This window comes from Fistularia commersonii, chromosome 34 (assembly GCF_037954325.1).
Source record: "Fistularia commersonii isolate RoL2024-O1a breed Wild chromosome 34, RoL_Fcom_v1.0, whole genome shotgun sequence".
In the NCBI taxonomy this organism is placed as follows: domain Eukaryota; kingdom Metazoa; phylum Chordata; class Actinopteri; order Syngnathiformes; family Fistulariidae; genus Fistularia; species Fistularia commersonii.
In genome coordinates this window covers 9,752,159-9,772,812 of record NC_141317.1, presented here as the reverse complement: position 1 = coordinate 9,772,812, position 20,654 = coordinate 9,752,159, and the positions used below count along the sequence as shown (strand labels likewise).

Here is a 20,654-nt window from a genome sequence, read left to right as displayed (position 1 = left end):
TGTGTCTTCAACTTTTTTTTTTAATTATTCATACACACTGTGAAATCGTTGACATCTGACATGTCGTACATTTGCTCGACTCTCGTGGGCACGGGGGGGGGGGGAGAGGGGGAGTTCTTGAAATGAGATAAATTATCGTTCGATCTGCGGAAAAAGTCAAACAAATGAAACCGGTGTTAACTCTCCTCCCGTATTCCGCCGCGGGACGCAGTAAACGCACAAATCGGACACGGGAATCGACTATTACCGACAGAATACAGCAGAGGCGGCGACAGCGGAGGCGGATCGACGCGGATCGGCTTTTTCCGCGTCGACTATGCGAAAGTATATAAATAAGACATTCATATAAAAATAGGCTTTACAAAATATACTCTATGGACCGATATTTACCGAAAGTGGAAAAAAAAAAAAAAATTGCGCCGGCGTTCTTGGTCGGCGGCCGAGTCCGGGGAAGCCAGGTCAGCTTGAAAGTGAGCAATACCATTGAAGACGGTCAATCGAGCGTACAGCCCTTCTACCTCCGCGGATCTTCTAGTCTAGCAGCAAACACAAGGAAGGAACTCATGACGGGAGGGGGGTCATGGGGTCAGTGAGGGGGAGCCTTTACCCCGGGTTCAAATCCAGTGTGTTAGCAGGGTCGGCGACGGCTCCGTCAAACTACGCCCTCGCAAAAAGTGTTATTTCCCACCCGCGACGGAGAAAATCAGTAGTTTCTGTACAATAAATTAATATTAATTATTCATTCTCTAAATACAGTGTGTTAAATATCCCAAAAAAAAAAAAAAAAAAATGGCTGTCTTTTCACGTGCATGTGCGCGGCGGCGTGAGAATAATCGCGCGCGGCCCCCGTAATCCATTCGCGAAGTCGGCGAAGTCCGGTTTCCCGAAAGAATCCGTGTAGCTTAAGAGTTTTCCCGGAGGCGGATCCCACGGCGAAGCCTTTATCCCATCGCCGGCGTTCCGTCTCCACGCCGGGCGACAGGGGGGTGGGTGGGGGGGTGAGGGGGGTGGGGGGGCTTCGTGTGCAAAAAAAAAAATAAAAAAAAGAGCCTCTTCAGCTGCGCAGCTCAGGAGTAGTTCCTCGTTACCGGTGACTTAGCAGGTCCGCACTTTCCCGTGAAAACAAAACATTTGCAAACATCGCCTGGCATTCGCGCGCTCTCCGGCCAATAAATATTCTCATTTGCACGTGTACACCTCTGTCCTCTCGCTGCAGGTGTTGCACTTGACGTAGCAACACCACAGGAACTTGCAGTTGCACTGCCAGACCCGGGAGTACTGGTGTGTGTTGTATCCCCGGCCGCAGCACATCAGGTCGCAGCCGCTGATGTGCTGCATCATGGTCTTGTTACACACTCGGCCCTGCGTGCCCAAACTCCCCGTCACGGGGTCGGCCTCGCAGTAGTTGGGCGACTTGTCAATGTACACCAGGTCCGTCTCCGTGGGCTTCCGGTACGAGTAAGACTTCTTGATCCTGAGGAATTTGGGGCGCTTGTTGCGGCTGGCTTTGACCGGCTCCACGTGCACGGCGTGGGCGTACTTCTCCTTGAGAATGTAGCCCAGCTCGCGGAACTTGGGGAGCGTCGTCCAGCAGGTTTTGGTGGTGCAGGAGCCCGACACGCCGTGGCACTTGCATTCCAGCCGCATGTTCTTCTCCAAGACCTGGACGGACGGACGGAAGACGGCGGGTTAGCAAATTCACCGATCATTTCCGTTTCTTTTTTTGTTTTACCCGACATTGCCGACACACACACACACACACACACACCAAAATAATGTATCAGATTTCAGGCCCTGTGTATGTAGTCACCACACGCAGCGCGCAAAATGTCAGGAGCGAGCGTGCAAAAGCACCGGGCTTTGTTAACGTTATCGCAATTTCCCTTTTCCTCAATGGATTCCGCGACTGGCAGAAAAAAAAAAACGGCAAGTTGCGAGCGGCGGCGGCGGCGGCGGTGGTGAGGAGGCCCCTCCCCGAGAGAATCCATCAGCTGCTCTGTGACCAACACTTGTGACAGCCTTTGTCTGGACGTCTTGGACCCGGGGAGCTGTGAACGGCGCTACCGCTCAATGTCACCGCTTTTGATTAGCATAAATAAAGGAGGGGGGGGGGGCGAGGGGAGGAGGGCGATTATCAAAACAGAGAGCCCATTTATACGGGGGAAGAGGGGAAAACGCACAAAGTTGGAGCCCACAAACACGGTCCCTTTCCTGGGAGGCAATTTAGCCGTCCAGATAAGCCAATTTGAATTCATGGCCCCTAAAATGCAGAAAATGATCCGCCGAGCGCAATTGTGCGCCGGGCTTTCAGCCGGCGAGGGGACGGACGTGTCGGGTGTGCGAATCAGGCTCCGCTGGCACCGAGAGAGGGTGAGAGCATCTGGGCAAGGCTGTTTTCTTTTTTATTCTTCACCAACTCCAACCGCACTTGAGCCGCTTTGGCACATCACCCACTCAATCTTTAACCTCTAGACTCGCTGGAGTCTCTTTGCCGAGAAGCCGTTAAGCGACCGAGTAAACGCCGCATTCTTGGTCTTTGTGTCCGATCGCCTCGCCGTCGGCTCGGCCCGATTCGACGGAGCTCTGACTCGGAAAGCGTTCGTTGTTTTGAGGGGAATGAAAACCCCGAAACACAGCGGCGTCGGGGTTAATCCATGGGACAGATATATCCGTTATCCCGAGTTCCAGTAGAATGGTTTAACCCGGCGGTCCCCAAGCCTCGGGCTCAATCGGTATTGGGGCGCACGAGAAATAATCAATCTTTTCCGTTGGATTTACTATCTGAGTCTGAACAATCTTTATTTTGAAAAATCTTTTATTTTGAAAAATGACCGGAATCTCTGGGTTTACGTCCCGGCCACTTGGAGCAAAATGAGTAAAAAAACAGTCGTCGGACGGAAAGTTTCTTTTCGAAGGGGAAAAGCGGATCTACGTGTGCACGCACCCCCTGGTCGGCGGCGACAAAAAGGTTTACGGGTCTCTGAGTCGGCCCGGGTGCCGAGAGGAGCCGGACCCAAGAACTGGCCTGTTCTGGTCTTCGGCTATTGGGTCAAACAGTCCGCGCGTCGCGTTGCCGGTTTGTGATACCGTAGAAATGGCGAGCGGAGGTCCAGATCGCGGTAATCGTACCCCGAACTTGGCCGGCGGCCCTTCGGCGCGGATCCAAACCGGCCCCCCCTCCCCGGTTGTAATCCAACCGCCCCGCGGAGACGGAGCTTCGCCTAAAAGCCCCCTTTTATCCCCGCTCCGGACGTCGCCCCCGGCAACGACCGCTGGATTTGGCGCCACCTCCCGTCGGGATCACCTACCTTGCGTCCAACCTCGTTGTTGTGGAGGTTCATGAGCGCCCTGGCGTTCTCTTTGGCCTCGCGAGCGTCGATGAACACCTTGGAGAAGCCCAGGCCGTAGCTGATGTCGGCCGAGCAGCCCCCCCACTTCCAGCCCTGGTCTTTGCTGTAGAACCCCTGCTTCTTCTTGTCGCAGCTGCAGTCGCTCAGGTTTCCCTGCGTGCACGCCGCCGTGATGGCGTGGGCCACGCCGGCCGAGATGATGGCGTACGTGAAGGCGGCCTCTTTGCTGCCTGGGGAGGGAAGGAAAGGAAGGAGAGTTGACGAAAACCAAAAGGGTCGATCCCGAACGCCCGCTAGCTCCGCGGCGACGCAGCTCCCGACGCGCCAACCGGGATTTCGAGAAAGGGAACGAAGATTATCGATTAACATATTTGGAAACGCGACCCGGAAACCGTCCCGCCCCGTGGATCCAAAATGGCGGCGCTATGAATGAGGGGGTTGTCAAGAAGCCGGAGCTATTGATCCAGGCGGCATCCGCGCAAACCCGTGGCACCCGCGATCGGCGTTATCTCGGCTCCATCCCGCTGACAAATCATTTACACGCGCAGAAATATCGACGGTTAACTAAAGGTTAATCTGACCGGGCTCATAGAGCGGGCCGGGACAATTCTGAGACGGATATCGAGGACGCGGTTGGAAACTGAAACCCTGCACCCCTGCAGGCAAAGAGCACGCAGACAGGAAGCGGGAAGCGCTCGCGATCGACTACAAGCTAATCCCGCCGACCCCCTCCTTCCCCGTCCCGAGGAAAACATCTCCGTGGAAGCAGAAGCGCTCGTCTCCAGGCGTAACTTACGCGGACGTCCCGGCAGGCCGAGCGGGCTCGCGGCCAAAAAAGAAGGCGTGTCGGCGCTGACTGCGCTTGTTAATTTTTTCCCCCCTCGCGATCCTCTACGCTATTCCCGGAGAACCCGATAGAGGAGTCGCTATCTCTCACGGAATCGGGGCTCAAACATGGCCGACGCCTCGGCGACACAATGGCGACGCACCTCGCGCCGCGCTTTTTTTTTTCTTCCTTCTGGGGTAACAATCGGCGGCTCGGCGGCCCCAACAATGGCGCTCATTTACAACCGGTTGGCTTTTAACGCTAATCTGATCGGTGAGACCAATCTATTTGGCACGGCTGTCCCGCGGCCGAGACGGAAGGGGGGCGCCGAGACCCTTGATGGGCTAAAACCCGCCCGTTCATAAAAGGAACAGATTGTCAAACGCCGCTGTTCTCACTTCACCCGCATGAAGAGATTAGCTGTGCTCGCCGAACGGGCAGCTGGGCCCAACGCCGACCCAACGCCGCGGGGGGGGCGACGCTGCTCCTTCTCCCATTGGCTAACCGACGTCGCGGGCCTCGATGAAAAGCGCTAAAATAGGCCTCAAACCTCATTATTCCCTACTCGGAACGTTCCGCCTTCTCGCAGGCTCTCCCCCGCTGTAACTTATACCCGTGGTAAGATGGGCGTCCTCCCTCGCCGTGAGAGCCGCGGCACCCATCGCCAGGCGGGATAAAGGGGCCGGCGAGAATGTGTCTCGTGAGACTGAAAGGAAAGGCCGCCGCCATTCACGGGAGCTTTGTTACAACGCCGGCTCGGGGTGCCTTTTATACAAGCTCGGCGGGGCCCTTCTCAATGACAGGGACTCGAGTGTGATGTAAGCCACGGCGGCGACGGAGAAGGGAATACGCGCGGAAAATGCTGGAGGAGACTGTAGATTCGCCTTCTGAACGGACGGGGTCGTGACATTCGCTTTTTATTCACATGTGGAAACATCGTATCTGACCGTGAGAGGTGACGGACGGATGCTCGGAGGAGGAGGAGGAGGGAGGGGGGGGGGGGGCGGAAAAAGAAAGGAAAATCGGCCGGGAACAGACAGCAACATACCCACTTTCAACTCTTTTCCGAAGACGGTCCTCTCCCCCAGGGCCGAGCAGTTCCAGCGGCCGTGTTTGAACTGGAACTGGCACTCGTTGATGCCCATCTGCGCCCCCTCCCCGATGACGATGATGGCATCGGGGCGACTCTGGCAGATAATCCGCTGTCTGGGAGCCAAACCGGGGATTTTGTTACAGATTATGCTGGCACCGAGGGCCACCACCGAGGAGAAGCCACTGCAGACACAAGAAAGGGAGGGGAAGGGAGAGGACAAGACTGAGAAAACCCTTAGCCTTTCCATTTCTGAAGAGTTCTTTTAAAGCCTCCATATTTGTAGTTTTTATGCCGGTGTGAGTCCCGCCGACCTCTAGCGCTCCGCCGTTTTGTCAAGGAAGTTATTTAACGCGTTGACTTGGTCTCACTTTTACTTGTTTTTTTTCTTTCGATTTTTTTTTTTTTTTGACAAAAAAAAAAAAAAAAACAGAAGAGGCTAAAAAAAAAAACAAAAAAAAAACTCGTTTACAGAAAGCAACAACACGGGTGGGAATTAATTAAAAATAAAAAAATAAAATCAAAATAAATCCGCTCACCCAATTTTCAAATAAACAATCCCCAGACAGAGCAGAACCCGTAAGATCCAGCGGCGCGTCCTCCGACTCATCGCGGCCTCGGTTTCATGCAACGCGCTGGGGCAGAACTGGGTTCCTGGCGGTGCTGCTCCGGCCGCAGGTAACTCCAGGGGAACTCCAAGGACATACAGCGGGAACGCACGGCGGGGAGGGCTGCGGGACGAGGAAGGAGGAGGGAGTGGGGGGCGGTGGTGGTGGTGGTGGCTGCAAGCTGCCGGGCAGGGGATCACTGGAGCTCCCTCTGTGTGGGCCCCCTCTCGCCGGGCCCTCTTGTCATTGCGAGGGCGTCCCAGGGACCCTCGGGGGTGAGCAAGTGCGATGGTTTGTTTCTGCAGCCCGCAGGTCCCGGCTTTATATCTGACTCCTCCATCTGGGGCGTGTTCTCAGGAGACATTGCACAGGAGACACAGCCCCGCACTCCCTCCTCCTCCTCTTCTACCCCGGCACACCTTGACTTCCACGGCGGCGGCTGAAGTGCGTCCGGTGCTGCGCCTGGTTGTGCAAAGGTTGCCATCGCAGTGCGAGACTCATGCATTGTTTTTTTTTCCAAGTGTGCTCATCTTCCTCTTAATAACAATAAAAATGATAAAACACTCCTCTTTGTGCGTGTGTATCCGTGTGTGTGTGTGTGTGTGTGATCAAGCGGTGAGCGGGGATCTTCCTCCGGACAGGTGTTACTTTGACAACAGCGACATCTAGTGGTCACGAGTGGGAACAGCCGCGGAACGCGCAGCCGGTGAACCTTTTTGTCCCTTCTCGCTTGCCGTAGCTCGAGAGCCCACCGCCGCTCGAACCCGGAAGAGAAGAGTTCGGATTCGGATGTAAACATCAACATGGACCCTCGACCGAAACACCTGATCCGCGATTGTCTTCTCCACATCTTCTCCTTCCTGTCCGAGGAGGATCTGGGCAGGGCGGCGTGTGTGTGTCAGGTGAGGCGAGGGAAACTTGTGGAAGTGGGTTGTGCAATAATTGATTGTGGTAAATTCCAATTGTATGACTTGTTTGCAATCGTATTCTTCTAAAGGATTGGTATACAGCTGCAGAGACACCTTGGCTATGGAGGTGAGTGTTTTTCTTATATCTCTATAACGTTATTATTAACCTTGATCAGTTTTTTAGTTTGTTTTTGAAGCACTTTTGCTCCGTACACTAGCTGTGATGGCATACATGGTGCCTGACAGGCTTAAGCTGGACCTCTTTCGGTCTGAAATCCATCACCACAGTTTTTCCGGTGATACATACTAATACACGGCTTTAAATTTGGCACTTTTCTCTCTCCTTGTGTCTCTGGAGCTTTCTACCCTGGCTGGTCGAGGCTGAAGGCCGCCCACATTGTGCTGGGATCTGTCGCTAGGTGCTCGGTGCTAGCCTTGGGTTCCCCGCATTGACTTTTAAAATTTGACAGACGGGCTGAGTCACCACAAGATACGATACATATTAAAAAATTCTAAAAATCGCCTTTGTTACCAGTACATATTGGACTCAGCCGACATTTGTCTGAACATTGTCTGACATTTGCTTTGAAAATAAAAGCAGCTTGGTTTTGAAGGCTCTGTTTGCATTTCGTGAACTATTTCCCTTGTAGCCTCATGTCCAGCTCAGTCATGTGTGTCAGAAGGTCCACATTTAAGGCTAAATCACAAAGCTAATCTGTGTCTTTCATCTCAGGAAAATTCTCAAGTGTTCTCGTGTACCTCCGAAAATGAAATAATCTCCTGTCTGTGCTCCAGCGTTCATCGGTCCAATCATTCAACCATTCACTTTAAGACTTCCGTACTGGTTTTTGGCAGGCCAGATTAAAAAGAGCAACGGGCCAGATGTGGCCCGCGGGCCGTAGTTTGCCCACCCCTGCTCTAAATGATTTCAAAGCGTGCAGTTCAAACCTGCTCTGCACGGAAATAACAGACTGTCATGTCCTGGATCTGACCTTTTCATCAGACAGGCGTGTCAAACGTATGGCCCACGGGCTGGTACCATCCTGCCAGGGTGTCCAATCCAGCCCGCGGAATAAATCAACAATTTGAAAAAATACACATAAGTCATGAACAAAAAATGCAGTCCCTATATTGTTTGCTAGGGGCGCACTGTTTTAGTCAGTGCTAGCAACACGGCACAACACCATGTGACTCAAAACGTACAGCAGATGGCAGCAATTTGCTTCCAGGTCTGTAAATAGCATTTTGTCTTGTTGTTAGATATAAACCCGTTTTTCTGTTTGGACCCGACACCCTCATCAGCCGGATGCTGTTGCCAAAGAAGAAAAAAGTGGACATGGAGTGTAGGGTTTTCCAAGAAAAATGGACCACTTCTTATGTGTTGGTTGAGGTTGATAAGAAACCCGTATGCTTGGTGTGGATGCAGCAAGTCTCGGTGCCACTATGAAACTCGCCATGGTGAAAAATACAAGTAAATGCACGGAAAACTGAGAAGACAGAAGTGAGGCATAGTCTTGTTGAAATTGCACTTACTTTTTTCTATGAATCTCATGTGTTTTTACAGGAACAGTTTGCTACATTTTAAGATGTTTAGAATTTACCCGTTCTCCTTTACACTAAAACAAAGGACTTAGTGTTACTTCAAGGTAAGTACGCTATGATTATACTGGTCCGGCCCCCTCGACATCAAATAAGGTTGTATGTAGCCCACGGGTCAAAATGAGTTCAATAAGGTTTATTTTACGTCCCACTTTTGAATTGCACTGCAATATCAAGTCAGAAATGACCCTTTTTTAAAACAACCGTAGCTTTTGACTTTTTCTAACTGGACAAGAGAGACAGATTCTGTCTGGTCTGGGTTTCCTGCAGGAGGATGAGCCTGCAGCGCTGGGGCTTCTGTAATCCGGCAGTGTTGGGCAGTGAGCGTGTAAACCACTCCTGGAAACGGTACTTCCTGAGACGCAGCCATTTGGAGATGAAAATGAAGAAAGGATGCGCCGGAGGTTATACCTGCAAAAGTCTCAGGGGCCACACAGGTTCGGCGGTCGTTTCTTGTCTTTCCCTCCCCGCCCCTCTGCTCGCCTCGTTCCACCGCCTGTCATGTCATCCATCAGGCCGAGTGGTGGGGTTCGTCTACCTGCGGGCCGCTTCACCTCAGCGTCACGACCTCTGGAACACCTGCGCCACGGTCTGCAGCGCCTCGACCGACGGGACGGTCCGAGCGTGGAACGTCCACAGTGTGAGTGGACAGCTCCGGCATTTTTACCCTCCAGGAGGAAATCCATTTGTCGGTGCAAATGGGTTGTTTTTTTCTAAAACAGATCGGTCAAAAGAAGCTGACGTAAATTTCAGGTCTGTGCGGAGAAGCCGGTTCAGAGGCCGTCCGAGCTCGCATTCCTTCCCAAGACCAGCAGGAGCAAACAGGCGTGGACATAAAGAGCGTCTAATGAAACACCATGAGATGTTAGACCAGGGGTCGGCAACCTTTACTGCTCAAAGAGCCATTTGGAGCCGTTTCCCCACAGTAAAGAAAACCCCGGGAGCCACACAACCCTTTTGAAATTGAAAATGAACAAACACGTCACAAAGCGTTATATATATTTTTGGCCTTTGTGCTATTTATCCAAATGCACTGCGGACAGCAAAGTAGGAATGTCACTGTTCAGGGAAACACCTTTCTACACTGTGCATGTGACAATAAATGCTTTGAATGTAGAAGCACAATGTTTTTGCAATCAACAACTGCGGAGAAAACAAAATGACATTCCTGAATGCAACAAAAAATTTTGAATTCCAAAAAAATAGACATTTGGTTGAAGGTTACTTTTAAGCAAAACGCTCAAAAAAAAAATGCTGTCATCCCTTTACCGGTGCGTGCAGTCGTTTATTAAGAGTGACAAAAATATTTTATTTGGATGTTACAAGATCGCCTTCAAATTTAAAATGACATTTGAAAAACGAACAATTACAATAAAATTCATTTGAATTAAATACCCGTTGATTACTTCCAAAAGCCTCAGAGATCCGCAGGTTGCCGACCCGCGCCCGTGCTAGACTTTTGATTTATTAATAATTGATTCGTGTTCCGAGTCTTAGAAAACACACATGTCAAAATTTGCCAGGAAGAACATCTCTCCGCTCCCCCCGGCAGGGCGAGCTCCTGTGGTGCAGCCCCGAGCAGACGCCCCTGACGGGGATCGTATGCGACGAGGAGCGAAACGTGGTGGTCACGGCCGACTCTGCGGACACGGTGAAGACCTGGCAGGGGGAGACGGGCCGGGAACTGGCCTCCTCCTCCGTCCCGTCCAGAGCCTGCACGTTACTGCAGTACAACTACAACTCCGACTGGTTTCTGTCTGTGAGTAACCTCTGGCTGCAGGTGTGGGTTGTAAAGTACCAGAATTTGATTGATGCAAAAGAAATGGTATATTTTAGCCAAACGCGATAAAACTGCAGCTCCATTCATTTCCTTTCGTTTCATGACATCTTTTTTTTTTTTTTTTTTTTTTTGATAATTTTGAAAGATTAGTACTATAAATCTTGTTCTACTTTATCCATTTCTGTTGCACGATTGACTTCATAGATTGTGTTTGTAACAAATTAAAGCATAGATTATTTCGTTGCTCTTTCTCACGTCTTAGTGAGAGAGGATATGAAGTTAGTTGGTGTGAGAGAGGAGGATCCAGGGAACAGGGTCAGATGGAGGAGGTTGATTCGACCCCTGAAGGGAAAAGACCAAAAGGAGAAGAAGAAGACTTTTGAGATGAGATGAGAGATGAGAACAACTTTATTTATCCCGAAGGAAATTGTTGTGCCAGAGTTTCAAGTAAATACGTATCAGTAATAGATAATAGTAGAAAGGAGGAAGAATAAGAAATACAATGAAATATAAATTGTCTTAACTGTAAACTACAAAGATTTGAAGATTCCCTGCGGCTGAGGGAAGAGGAATTAAAATGTCTGACGGCTAAATGGTAGATTGCTCTACAAGCATATTTAGCATATTTAGCATATTTAGCATTATTTGTTATGATTATTGGGCGGCACAGTAGTTAGCACTTCCGCCTCACAGTATGAAGGTTCTCACAGTGGGATTCCCACAGTGGACCCTCCTGTGTGGAGTCTCCACGTCTCTCCCCGTGTCTGCGTGGGGTTCCTCAGGGTTCTCCTGGTTCCTCCCGCTGAGAAGGTGAACGGTCGGATGTCTCAAAGTTGCGCTGCCTCTGAGAGGTTCGGGAAGCCCTCGGTTCTAAAGTAGCGCTCTGGTCAACCTTCCCTCCAGGTCGGGACCCGCCAGGGGAGTGTGTGTACGCTCGCCGGCCCGGATTTGACCAAAAAGTCCAGCGTCATGGTGTGTGACGGCTTTCCGATCAACGTACTCTTAATCTCAACCAGCAAGCGATGGATCGCGGCTGGAACCAGGGACAGCGACGATTTAAGTCCAAAGGTATGACTTCATCTCGTCTGTCGTCATGGTTTCCTTTCCTACCGCAACGGGAAAACAGCCGCGTGCACGTTGCAGATTTCCACCGCTCGGATCTTTGACAGATGATCTTCACGGAGAGCCTGACCTCGCCGGCCGACGATGAAGATCCTCTGTGCCAGAGTGTGCCGGTGCGAGGGTGCCGTGCGGCGGTCTTCATCCCCACGCGGCCGTCCAGGCTGGCCGTGGTTCACTGCGAGGACGCCTCCGACCACAAAGCCCTCACCGTATTTGATGTCTGCCTCAAAAAGACCAAATACAAGTCAGATATTGAGGGTGAGCTACGACAAGTCAGCGTAAAGAAGTGCGACTGAATGCTGTGTTCGCCGCGAGGGAAGTGATCGGCTTTCTACGATCAATGGCTTATTGCGGATCGAAGATGCAGCCGCTTTTCCTCACGCAGTCTAAAAATATTTGTCCAGACGTGTGAACGGTTGGATGTGTGTGTGTGGCGCGAGTATGAGTGATTGAATGGTGCTTTGTCTATATAAACGATAATACTCTTGATCCCCATAAATTCTTTTGTCACAGCAGCGCAACAATGACAATATCAATAAATATTCAGTAAGTTAAATAAGAGAGACAATTGATATAAATGTAATAAAATAATATAAATTAATATTTATATAAATGTAAATATATATATATTCCTACCTGAGGCTATCAGACTTTTTAATTCCTCTTCCCTCAGCCGCAGGGAATCTTCAATTTTTGTAGTTACTGCTAACAGCTTAGACAATTTATATTTCATTATATTTCTTATTCTTCCTCCTTTCCACTATTATCTATTACTGTTATGTTTTTACTTGAAACTCTGGCACAACAATTTCCTTCAGGATTAATAAAGTTGTTCTCATCTCATCTCAAATATGAAAATATATATATAAATAAGAGAGACAAGATATCCACAAAAAAAATAGACAGCAGAATGAACAAGGATAAAAATAGACAACAGAATGAAAAAAAAAACACAAAATAAACAAAAATAGTTTTTAATAAGTGACGATGAGAAAAATAAACCTGATGCGAATGGAGTGACACCAGCAGCTGTCCAGACTGCTGTTATATGACATTTGAATGACTGGGTGAGTGTTTAAACTTCTATGACGTGTGAATGAGAGTGAACTGCATGTATGTCTGCATGATGTGTGAATGACAATTGTGGCACGTCTAAGCGGTGTAGATAATAAATGAATGAATCCTGCAGAGAAGCTGCGCTTTAGCGCAACGTAAGCACGCATGCATTTTCCCCACCAGTCCAGCAGGTGGAGTCCTTCCCGTTGGCCCTGAGCCGCGGCTCTTCGGACGTCCTTCTGCAGGCCAAGGACAGCAACAGCCTGGTGCTGGCGGCCGACCAGCAGCTCTGGGTGTTCTCTCTGAAAGGAGCTCTGCTGGCAAGCTTCAAGGATCACATCTTGCCCATTACCTCCATGTGCGTGGTAAGCGTGCTTCCATCCGATGTGGATTCCGGAAGAAAGAACCGCCCACTGAAAAGTCACTGCACGACGCTGGTTTTTAGTGGCTTCACAGAAAGCTGTCTGGAGCAAGTCACGCTAGACTTGTTTTGGAAATAAGATCTTGTCATCTTCACGTCGCCAGGACAGCTTCCGTGTGGTGACGGCTTCTCGAGACCTTTCCTTACGAGTCCTGACGTGGAGGAACGACGGCGACCGCGGGCTGACCCTGGAGAGCCAGTACCACTTGCTGGGCGGCTCCCACACCATGTCCAGGTGTGCTTCGGCGTCGCTCCGCCACGTGCGCTCCGCGAGCCTTCTCGCTCCGCGCCCGTTCGTTGATCTGGTCTTCTTTTGCCTCACGTCCCAGAGGTTTCGTGCACGTCTCCTGCGACTACTCCAGCATCGTGGGCTCGGTGGAAGGGAAGGACGGGAAAGACGTCCTGAAAGCGTACTCTTTCACCTCCTGAGCATCGTGAAGAAGCCAACGCACGTATTTTGCACAGCCGACAAGAGACGGGGTTTTTTTTTTATTATAAATTGTTGGTATAAGCGACACGAGGGTTACAGATACGAATACTGATGGGGAAGGCATTTATACCATGTAATACAACCTGATCCAAAGAGTTGGTACTGCCAGTAATAAGTTACTACCTATGTCGGATGCGACCAGCCTTAAGGCAAAGTATGTCATGTAAAAACGTCCGTGCGGAGTGTTCTTCCATTACGTGACAGTAAATTGTGTATATTCAGCCTATAAAAACAAATATTTCATTACATTTTCATCGTCAAGGCACAGGTTTTCTTCTCCGTACCTCCGTAAGGAGGCGGCTGGAGTGTTCACCACAGGGAGCGCTCATAGTAGCGAGAAAGGAGACGTCGGTGGCTCGTCTGCGTCGCTCATCACAGACCTCAGGTCTTCAAGAATGCACTGTAGGACTTTGGTCATGGACCGGTATACCCTGCCGCCCTCCTCTGAGTCTTCTCTCACCTGTTGGAACGAGAAGGAGATCCCACGGTTTCAAAACGGGAGCGAATCCAGAATCCGACTGAATTTGCCGATGTTCTTACCCAAGTGAAAGCCTTCGTGGCTCGACTCAGGAACGCGCGCTCGACCTCCTCCGGTATCCGCTGCATCTGGGCCATGCAGTCCACGATGCACATGACCGTCTCCTTCTGGGCCTGAGAGGACAGAGCGGCACAGCCGACGTGAGGACTCGGCGACGGCGTTCGCTCGGGATGATATTCGGGACGATCGTCTGACCCTGTCGAGCGTGCCGAGGCGTGTCGCCGCCTCGGCGTCCGCGGCCCTCAGGGCTCCGGCGTCCTCCGGGGAGATGATCGGCTCTTTCAGCTGCTCCAACCACGCCCACATCAGCCCGCTGAGGATGAAGGGGTCGCGCTCCATGCACAGTCGCTCCCATGCGCCGCCTTGGTTCAGCTCTTCCTGCGCACACAAGTGAAACGGCAACGCGTCCTGTCTCCGTTGTCAGCGGCAACCGGGCACTTCCTGCTTCTGGTGTAATGTTAGCAAGCACACCTGACAAGATGTAGATAGCGCGCTGTCCCCGAGGACATGTGCCGCTTGTACCCTAGAAGATCCAACGATCTCTAAGGCTACGCGTTAGCTTGACCGCAACGCAACCGGTCGGTTACCTTCCAAGCCCGGACTTTGCTCCGATGCTCCTGTTCCCCGTCGAGGAAGAGATCCACCGCCAGGGCTTGTGCCACCAGCAGCCTCCTGGCGTCCAAAGACAGCTCCGACTGCAGGGTGATGAACGGCACCTCGGACTTCTCCGAAAACTCCTCGGTTTTGCTCTTAGACCTCTTCCCGTTTGTGGCTAACTCTCTCTGTTCCGCCTTCAGCCGGAACAGCATGGTCCCCTTTCCGATGGCTTCGCCGGGTCCCATCGACTCGCTGCGCTGGATCGTCTTCTCCTTGATCTTCTTTATCAGGGTGGGCCCGTCCTTCTGGTTTTCATCGTTCTTGAGTTGCCACAGGGAGCCCGTCGACCCGTGAGATATGTCGGATGTGTTGCAACTCCAAGTCTTGGTCGCGGCGAGAGGCGGGGACGACGAGGCGGGGATGTCAGCGTTGCTCTTGGAGACGGGGCCCAGACGTTGGGTGAGGAGGTTGAGCTCCGAGCCGAGTCGTCTCAGGTCCGACTCGCTGTAGCTCAGACTCTTGCGATGGTAGAAGATGGGCGGCTCATCGAAATGTCTGGGTAAGGTGGGAGAGCCTGGGAGGCGGGGCTCCCTCGTGAAGAATTCCTGGCCCAGCTTTTCTATGATGTTGAGCGTCCTCTCTATGTCGTGGACATCCGGGGCCTCGAGAATGTCTTCCTCGATCACCTGCCGATTCTCCGCGATGTCCAGCAGCAGCCTGGACACCAACCGGACAATCTTGGGCAGATACCTCAGCTCTTTGCGCTCGATGCCGTGCAGCACGTGTCTCTGGCGGTTGAGGTACTGGGACAGCGTGACGGGAGCGGACAGAGGTGCGGCGCAGGAGAACACGCTCCTCAGCGGCGTCAGGAACTGGACAAACTGTCTGACGCATTGAAGCTGACCCCGTGTCTGGATGGAGCCGGGGCGTTTAGCGCGCACGTACAGGATGGCCTGGTTAGCGTTCATCCTGGTGGTGTAGGTCAAGAAGCATGCCAGCAACACACCTGAGGAGAGAAGGTGGGTGGAGAGAACACTTTCAGCGGGACTTTGAGGGACCTCCGTCTCTGCAAAGGAGACGCTTTTACATCTCAACTTTAGCAACATTTAACATAAACCGGTAATAATTAGACATCTTATTAGAATGGGATGGGCGGCTGCCATTGGCTCAGCCATCGGAGGTCAGATCCATCACCAGATGTATGAAGGTGGTATTCTCGTCGAAATCTTTTCGTCCTGGCAGATGGACCTGCATTTCTTCACTCGAAGATGTTTCTTCCGTTCTAATGACCTGTGGGGATTTTCCGAATATAACTGCCAGGTTTTTGGGCGGTTCTAGGTAATGGTAGCTTGTCGTGTGAACGGAAGAGTTGATCTGCGGGAGCTAGTTGGAAGGGAGGTTGTTATGCTAATGAACGGTTGAGGGGTGAAACATCTTCAAGTGAAGAAATTAAAGTCCGGTTGCCGGGACGAGAAGATTTCGAGAAGAATTCCCCATGACCTGGATGACTGAGAGCCTCTGATCGTAGAGACGACAGGCACATTTTCCAATGAAGGGGGGATTTGGGGTAGAGATTCCTTGGACATGTACCTGTTCTGCCAAGACCAGCGTGACAGTGCACTCCTATCTTTCCCTCCTGCAGTGCGAAAGACATGACCTTCACCATGTCCAGCAGAGTCGAGAGGTTGGCAACTCCGTAGTCGCTCCAGCCAAAGTTGTAGTAATAAACTGAAACGATACGTTGGGGGTCACGCCTGAGCGACAACGCCGACGACTCCTTCGCGCGATTGCTTACTGTTGTTTTCCATGAAGACCTCTGGACGGTACGAGAAGCCGCTCTCGGGCTCCAGAGGGTTCCCGCACCTGGCGTGTTCACCGGGTATCTGGAGGTTGATTACCGTTTTGATACCGTTTCTGCAACAGAGGCCCATAAAACAGGTGAAGAAGGCGCCGGGTGTCCGTTCTGAAGAGGAAACCGTGATGTTTACCTTCTGAATTGATCTAAAATGTTGTATTTCTCAATGATTTCCGTCGAAGGCCTGGACATGGCGAGGAGATGATCGGTAACCCTACGGCGACAGTCAAGAAATATTACTTGGATGCATAATTTTTGACAAAATGGCCATTTCCGTGGCAGCTACTGTTAACCAAACATGCGTACCATGAAGAGTAGAGGCCTTTTATAGCTTGCTGGTCGTCCCTCCAGTAACCCGGGTTGTCGTACTTGCAGCTTTGACCTCCGCACCCGATCGCACATTGCATATGCGCCGGGATGACGTACCGGATCGCTTCTCCGACGATCGTATAGTTTGCTCTCGGGGCGCTGACTGGGGTCGATGATGGGAAGAAAACCGGGGAAAGGGTCGACGAGCGGGAGCCGTTATTTTAATAACAACACCGTCAGAGGTGAGAGCTCCATCTAAGCGTTTCTCACTTACAGAAATCCATCAGAGCTCCACCTGCCGAAGTTGCACGGAGCGCCATGTGAACCGTTGCTCAGGCGGCCGTCGGCGGACATAGCAGAACCTGCGCACAGGTCAGACAAGCGTGATCCACCGTGGCAGAGTGGACGTTCTCCCGAGTCTTTAATGCAGTATTGCATAATAAGGTGAGCACTTGGACCCAAAGAGGATCTTCTGCATGTGTCTGAGTTTTGCACTTTCATCGAGAAACCCTTAGTTTTAAACAGAGGGAGCGTCCTGAAGGTGCTCCGCTTAATCCAGGATCGATATCTTAAATCCTAATTGGCAAAATGCAAAGGAGGACAACTCTCAGCTTACACTTTCCCCGCAGTTTAACCGGTGATCTTGTAGGCCGGTGTATGACATACCTAACCCTCAATCGGGGTGGACGAGTCCGGTATGTAGCAAAGAAACCGAGTCGACCCACCACGCGACGCATAAATCAGCAGAAGCAGATCTACCTGTAGGAGAGGAGTCGAGGCTCTCGTCAGAACCATCTCGCGACGCAAGGGCTCCGGAGCAGCCGAAGTATCCGACATAGACTCCGCAGGCTTGATGTGGCGCGTCCCTCTCTAGCTCCGCGGGGAGTCAATCCCGTGGCCTCGCTTGATTTGATTCGCCCCAGATTATCTCTCGGCGGCGGCGGGCGGGGCGGAGATCCACGATCATCCACGGGCTCTTAAGCTCCACTTTTTGGAAAGCAGTCAACCAGGATGACCGACTGTTTTTTTCTGTTGTTTTTACTTCATCAACCTACACAAGGTGTCGAAAAGCAGGTGATGTGCACGTAAATATCGCTCCGCAATCCCTGGTGGGACTGTAGGGCTATTTGTGACTCTGCCTGGATTAGGCTAATCTTATTATTGTACGGCTGCAAAAAGAGCACCCCCTCCTCAACAGAGAAAAAAAAAAAAACGTCTTATGCTTGGAGAAACCAAATAGATACATCAAAGATACATCCATCGACTGTTTATTGTTTTTATTCCAACAAACACCTGACTCCTCAACAAGCACCAAATGACAGACGCAGCTAGCTGCTCTGTTCGAGGAGTATATGCTGACGTGCGTATGTGCATGTCCACTGCTGTGAAAAAGAAAAATATATTTTGTGTTTCTGTCATGACCCATATTGGACGATTTCTGATATCACCTAAGCTGCTCTTTCACCGCTACAAATAGGTGGACCTCGGTGACATAGCAAGTAGATAAAATCTTATTGGCTTACCTGCTACTGTGCTAAAGCTGGCTCGGTTTAGTTTGGTCGGGATGGATCAGTTTATGATGCGCACCATTAAAGAGCCTCGGCAAACAAATGTAACGCGCCTTTCGCGGGTATACGTCCGCATCCGGCTGGTTGACAAATCAGACGGGTCGGTATTCAAGTAGAAAACTTCTGTACTTTCATTTCTCTGTGCCTGATTTTACTCCCTTGTGAAAGGAGTGGTAATGAGATTTGAACACTTATCCAGCCTTTTCCTGAAAGTCATATACTTATCAGACATATGACAGTGGTGAGCGCTTCCTCATCCCCACAGCGAGAAGGTCCCTGGTTGGATCACCACAGGAGGCCTTTCTGTGCAGAGTCGTCATGTTCTTCTGGGTTCTCCGGGTTCCTGCCGCAGCCCAAACACATGCAGGAGGGTGGAAAGACGCATCGGTATGAAAATGACAGACGCTCTTTGTCTGCTCCTTGTATGAAATCCCAAAACAGTACCTCTTTATTACCATCAGATTCCATTTAGTGTAAAACTAACATCTGTTGTTCTCACTGCAGTTCTGCAAACGGTAAACAGAAGTTAACTAGAAAGAGAACAGTAACTTTATCACACAAGCTCTTTGAAATGTCTTTAAATGAGGCCTGGGGTTTCTGTTTACAAATAGAAGGCGATGTTATTTATGACAAGTTAACTGAAACCAGATTACTACCTATCCAGGAAGCTGTTGTTCCTGGTTCCTTCTCACTTCCCACTTCCCCACAAAGACCCACCTACTATGTCTATCAAACTCTTGGTCAAAATAGTCGTAAAATTAAAGATAAGACTTCTATTGTCGTGCGCAACGGAAGTCGGTCTGATGGCATTTGGCCGTTGTAAGTTGCAAAGTACAAGTAATAAACTACAAAATATTGCATTGAATAGCATACACTAACTGCAAGCTTATTATTCGTGTTAGTGGTGGAAGTAGTTGTATTGTTGTTATGAGTTTTGATAAGTATTAGTATTAATAACAGTAGCATTACAGAGTAGTAGTACATGATATATTCACTCTCCATAAAAACCAAATAACTTTTATCTTTTTCGACTAATTGTAAACATCTTGGATTCATCGTCGGAAGACAATTTAAGAGATGTTTATTTACATTTTCCGGCAGGGGGCAGCAGCGACCCTGAGCACCGGCGGCCGAGAAGCGCAGTGAGCTTCTCTGTTGCTCAGACGACAGGACCGGCTGCGCCGCTGGTTTCCGCGATCCACATAGGCAAAACCGAAAAGCATCATGGGAAATGAGTCTTTTGTGCGGGGAGCTCAGATCCATTTCCACCTTGTTTGCCGTTTGAAAGCACTACATTTCCCACCAAGCCCCTCTGCGACTTGCGCGTGCCTCCGCCCTATTGCGCAGGCGCACTTCAATCCGGCGAGGAGGCTCGTTCAGCCGTTTCACTGGAGCCGCAGGAACGGCATGCCCATTCCGGAAGTTGATCGACTGTGCCTTCAAAATAACACACACGCTATCTAGATTTTTGTCCACCGTTTATAAATATCCGTGGAGTGCGTGTTGTTTTGTCAGCACTTTCAATGACGGGTTGGAAAGGGAAGACGCATTTGAAACCACGCAAACCGGGGCTCGCTTTTGTTAACAAATGCTTTTATTTTGAAAGACCAAACCGGAAGTCGCGTATCCTCCTCTCCCGTCTGTTGCGGCTGGTACTTCGCTCCGGCGCTGTCGCTCCGAGAAGCCGGGGGGAGAGGCGACGGGGACGCCGCACCTCAACGATGGAGCGATCTTAAAAAAAGCGAACGGCGAGACCCCCCCCCCCCCCCGCTCAGGAAACAACAAAAAAAAACGAAGACCAGCAACCGGGAAACGCGAACGTAACAATCATGCCATTTAAACACAGACGAATTTGAGCCGCCGCCGCCGCTTGTCCTTCAAGGTTACGCCGGCTGAAGACGCGCCGCCGCATCCCCGCAGACGATGTCCGTGGAGCCGCGGGGTTTCCCCGACGCGATGCTGCTCGCCGACGCCCGGCCGGAGTGGATGCGGGCCGAGATCGAGCGTCTCGGCCGAGAGCTGAGCGAGACGACCAACGAGAAGATCCAGGCGGCGGAGTACGGGCTGGCCGTGCTGGAGGAGAAGCAGCAGCTCAAGCAGCAGTACGACGACCTGGAGGTGGAGTACGAGGCCGTCCGCCAGGAGCTGGACCAGCTCAAGGAGGTGGGGAGAGCGTCCTCCGTGCAACACTAGTCTGCAGAATTAGATCTATTTCATGCTGTTTTATGGTGCATCTATCGGTGCAACATCTTGCAAGGTCAAAAGAAAGAAACGCTTCATCCTTCACCCACCCCTCCTCCTCATCCTCTCCCCCTTCCTGCATTTATTTATGCCTCCTGAGATACCTCCTGCCAGGATCTGCAGCTCGAGTGCTTGATAAGCCGATGGTCTCCCTCATTGAGGAGGACTCATTTCCCGGCAGGGAAGAAGCGTGAAAAACCAGTTAGGTCAGGAGGGGAGGGAGCAAGTTTGAATTTCAAACCTTCCCGCTCAGACGGGGGAGAGAGCGATGAGCCGGGCTTGTTGTGAACGATTAG

General features: G+C 51.1%; 4 protein-coding genes across 5 annotated transcripts in view; 2 read left to right on the top strand and 2 right to left on the bottom strand.

The window, feature by feature from the left end:
- Window positions 1-1,032: 1,032 nt before the first annotated feature.
- wnt7ab (wingless-type MMTV integration site family, member 7Ab) lies at window positions 1,033-6,142 on the bottom strand. Its single transcript, XM_086141489.1, has 4 exons — window positions 5,806-6,142; window positions 5,225-5,451; window positions 3,309-3,580; window positions 1,033-1,662 (listed from the first exon to the last, which is right to left on the bottom strand). The coding sequence occupies exons 1-4, from the start codon at window positions 5,874-5,876 to the stop codon at window positions 1,180-1,182; spliced, it is 1,053 nt and encodes a 350-aa protein (XP_085997615.1). The 5' UTR covers window positions 5,877-6,142; the 3' UTR covers window positions 1,033-1,179.
- A 477-nt stretch (window positions 6,143-6,619) lies between these two features.
- Window positions 6,620-13,497, top strand: fbxw12 (F-box and WD repeat domain containing 12). Of its 2 annotated transcripts, none has more exons than XR_015104360.1 (10): window positions 6,620-6,776; window positions 6,872-6,909; window positions 8,652-8,818; window positions 8,897-9,021; window positions 9,934-10,140; window positions 11,065-11,229; window positions 11,331-11,541; window positions 12,523-12,697; window positions 12,865-12,995; window positions 13,090-13,497. XR_015104360.1 is itself a non-coding variant. In XM_086141488.1 (10 exons), the coding sequence occupies exons 1-10, from the start codon at window positions 6,678-6,680 to the stop codon at window positions 13,187-13,189; spliced, it is 1,425 nt and encodes a 474-aa protein (XP_085997614.1). In that variant the 5' UTR covers window positions 6,621-6,677; the 3' UTR covers window positions 13,190-13,497. The 2 variants fall into 2 exon arrangements, 1 of the variants encoding a protein (XP_085997614.1); XM_086141488.1 differs by having other exon boundaries at window positions 6,621-6,776; window positions 12,523-12,704.
- Window positions 13,498-13,564: 67 nt separating this feature from the next.
- ptpdc1b (protein tyrosine phosphatase domain containing 1b) lies at window positions 13,565-19,248 on the bottom strand. The gene is made up of 12 exons (XM_086141487.1): window positions 19,207-19,248; window positions 18,573-18,623; window positions 18,348-18,460; window positions 16,824-17,600; window positions 16,547-16,712; window positions 16,374-16,454; window positions 16,181-16,299; window positions 15,976-16,113; window positions 14,376-15,391; window positions 13,984-14,166; window positions 13,791-13,901; window positions 13,565-13,710 (listed from the first exon to the last, which is right to left on the bottom strand). Exons 4-12 carry the CDS (start codon window positions 16,867-16,869, stop codon window positions 13,576-13,578), a joined length of 1,995 nt encoding a protein of 664 aa, XP_085997613.1. The 5' UTR covers window positions 16,870-17,600; window positions 18,348-18,460; window positions 18,573-18,623; window positions 19,207-19,248; the 3' UTR covers window positions 13,565-13,575.
- Window positions 19,249-19,760: 512 nt separating this feature from the next.
- Window positions 19,761-20,654, top strand: part of LOC147214550 (protein bicaudal D homolog 2-like) — a 37,321-nt gene continuing 36,427 nt past the window's right edge. Inside the window, exon 1 of the mRNA XM_086141660.1 lies at window positions 19,761-20,280. Within this exon, the coding sequence (XP_085997786.1) occupies window positions 20,041-20,280 (240 nt within the window). The 5' untranslated portion in view covers window positions 19,761-20,040. The remainder of the gene's footprint in view (window positions 20,281-20,654) is intronic.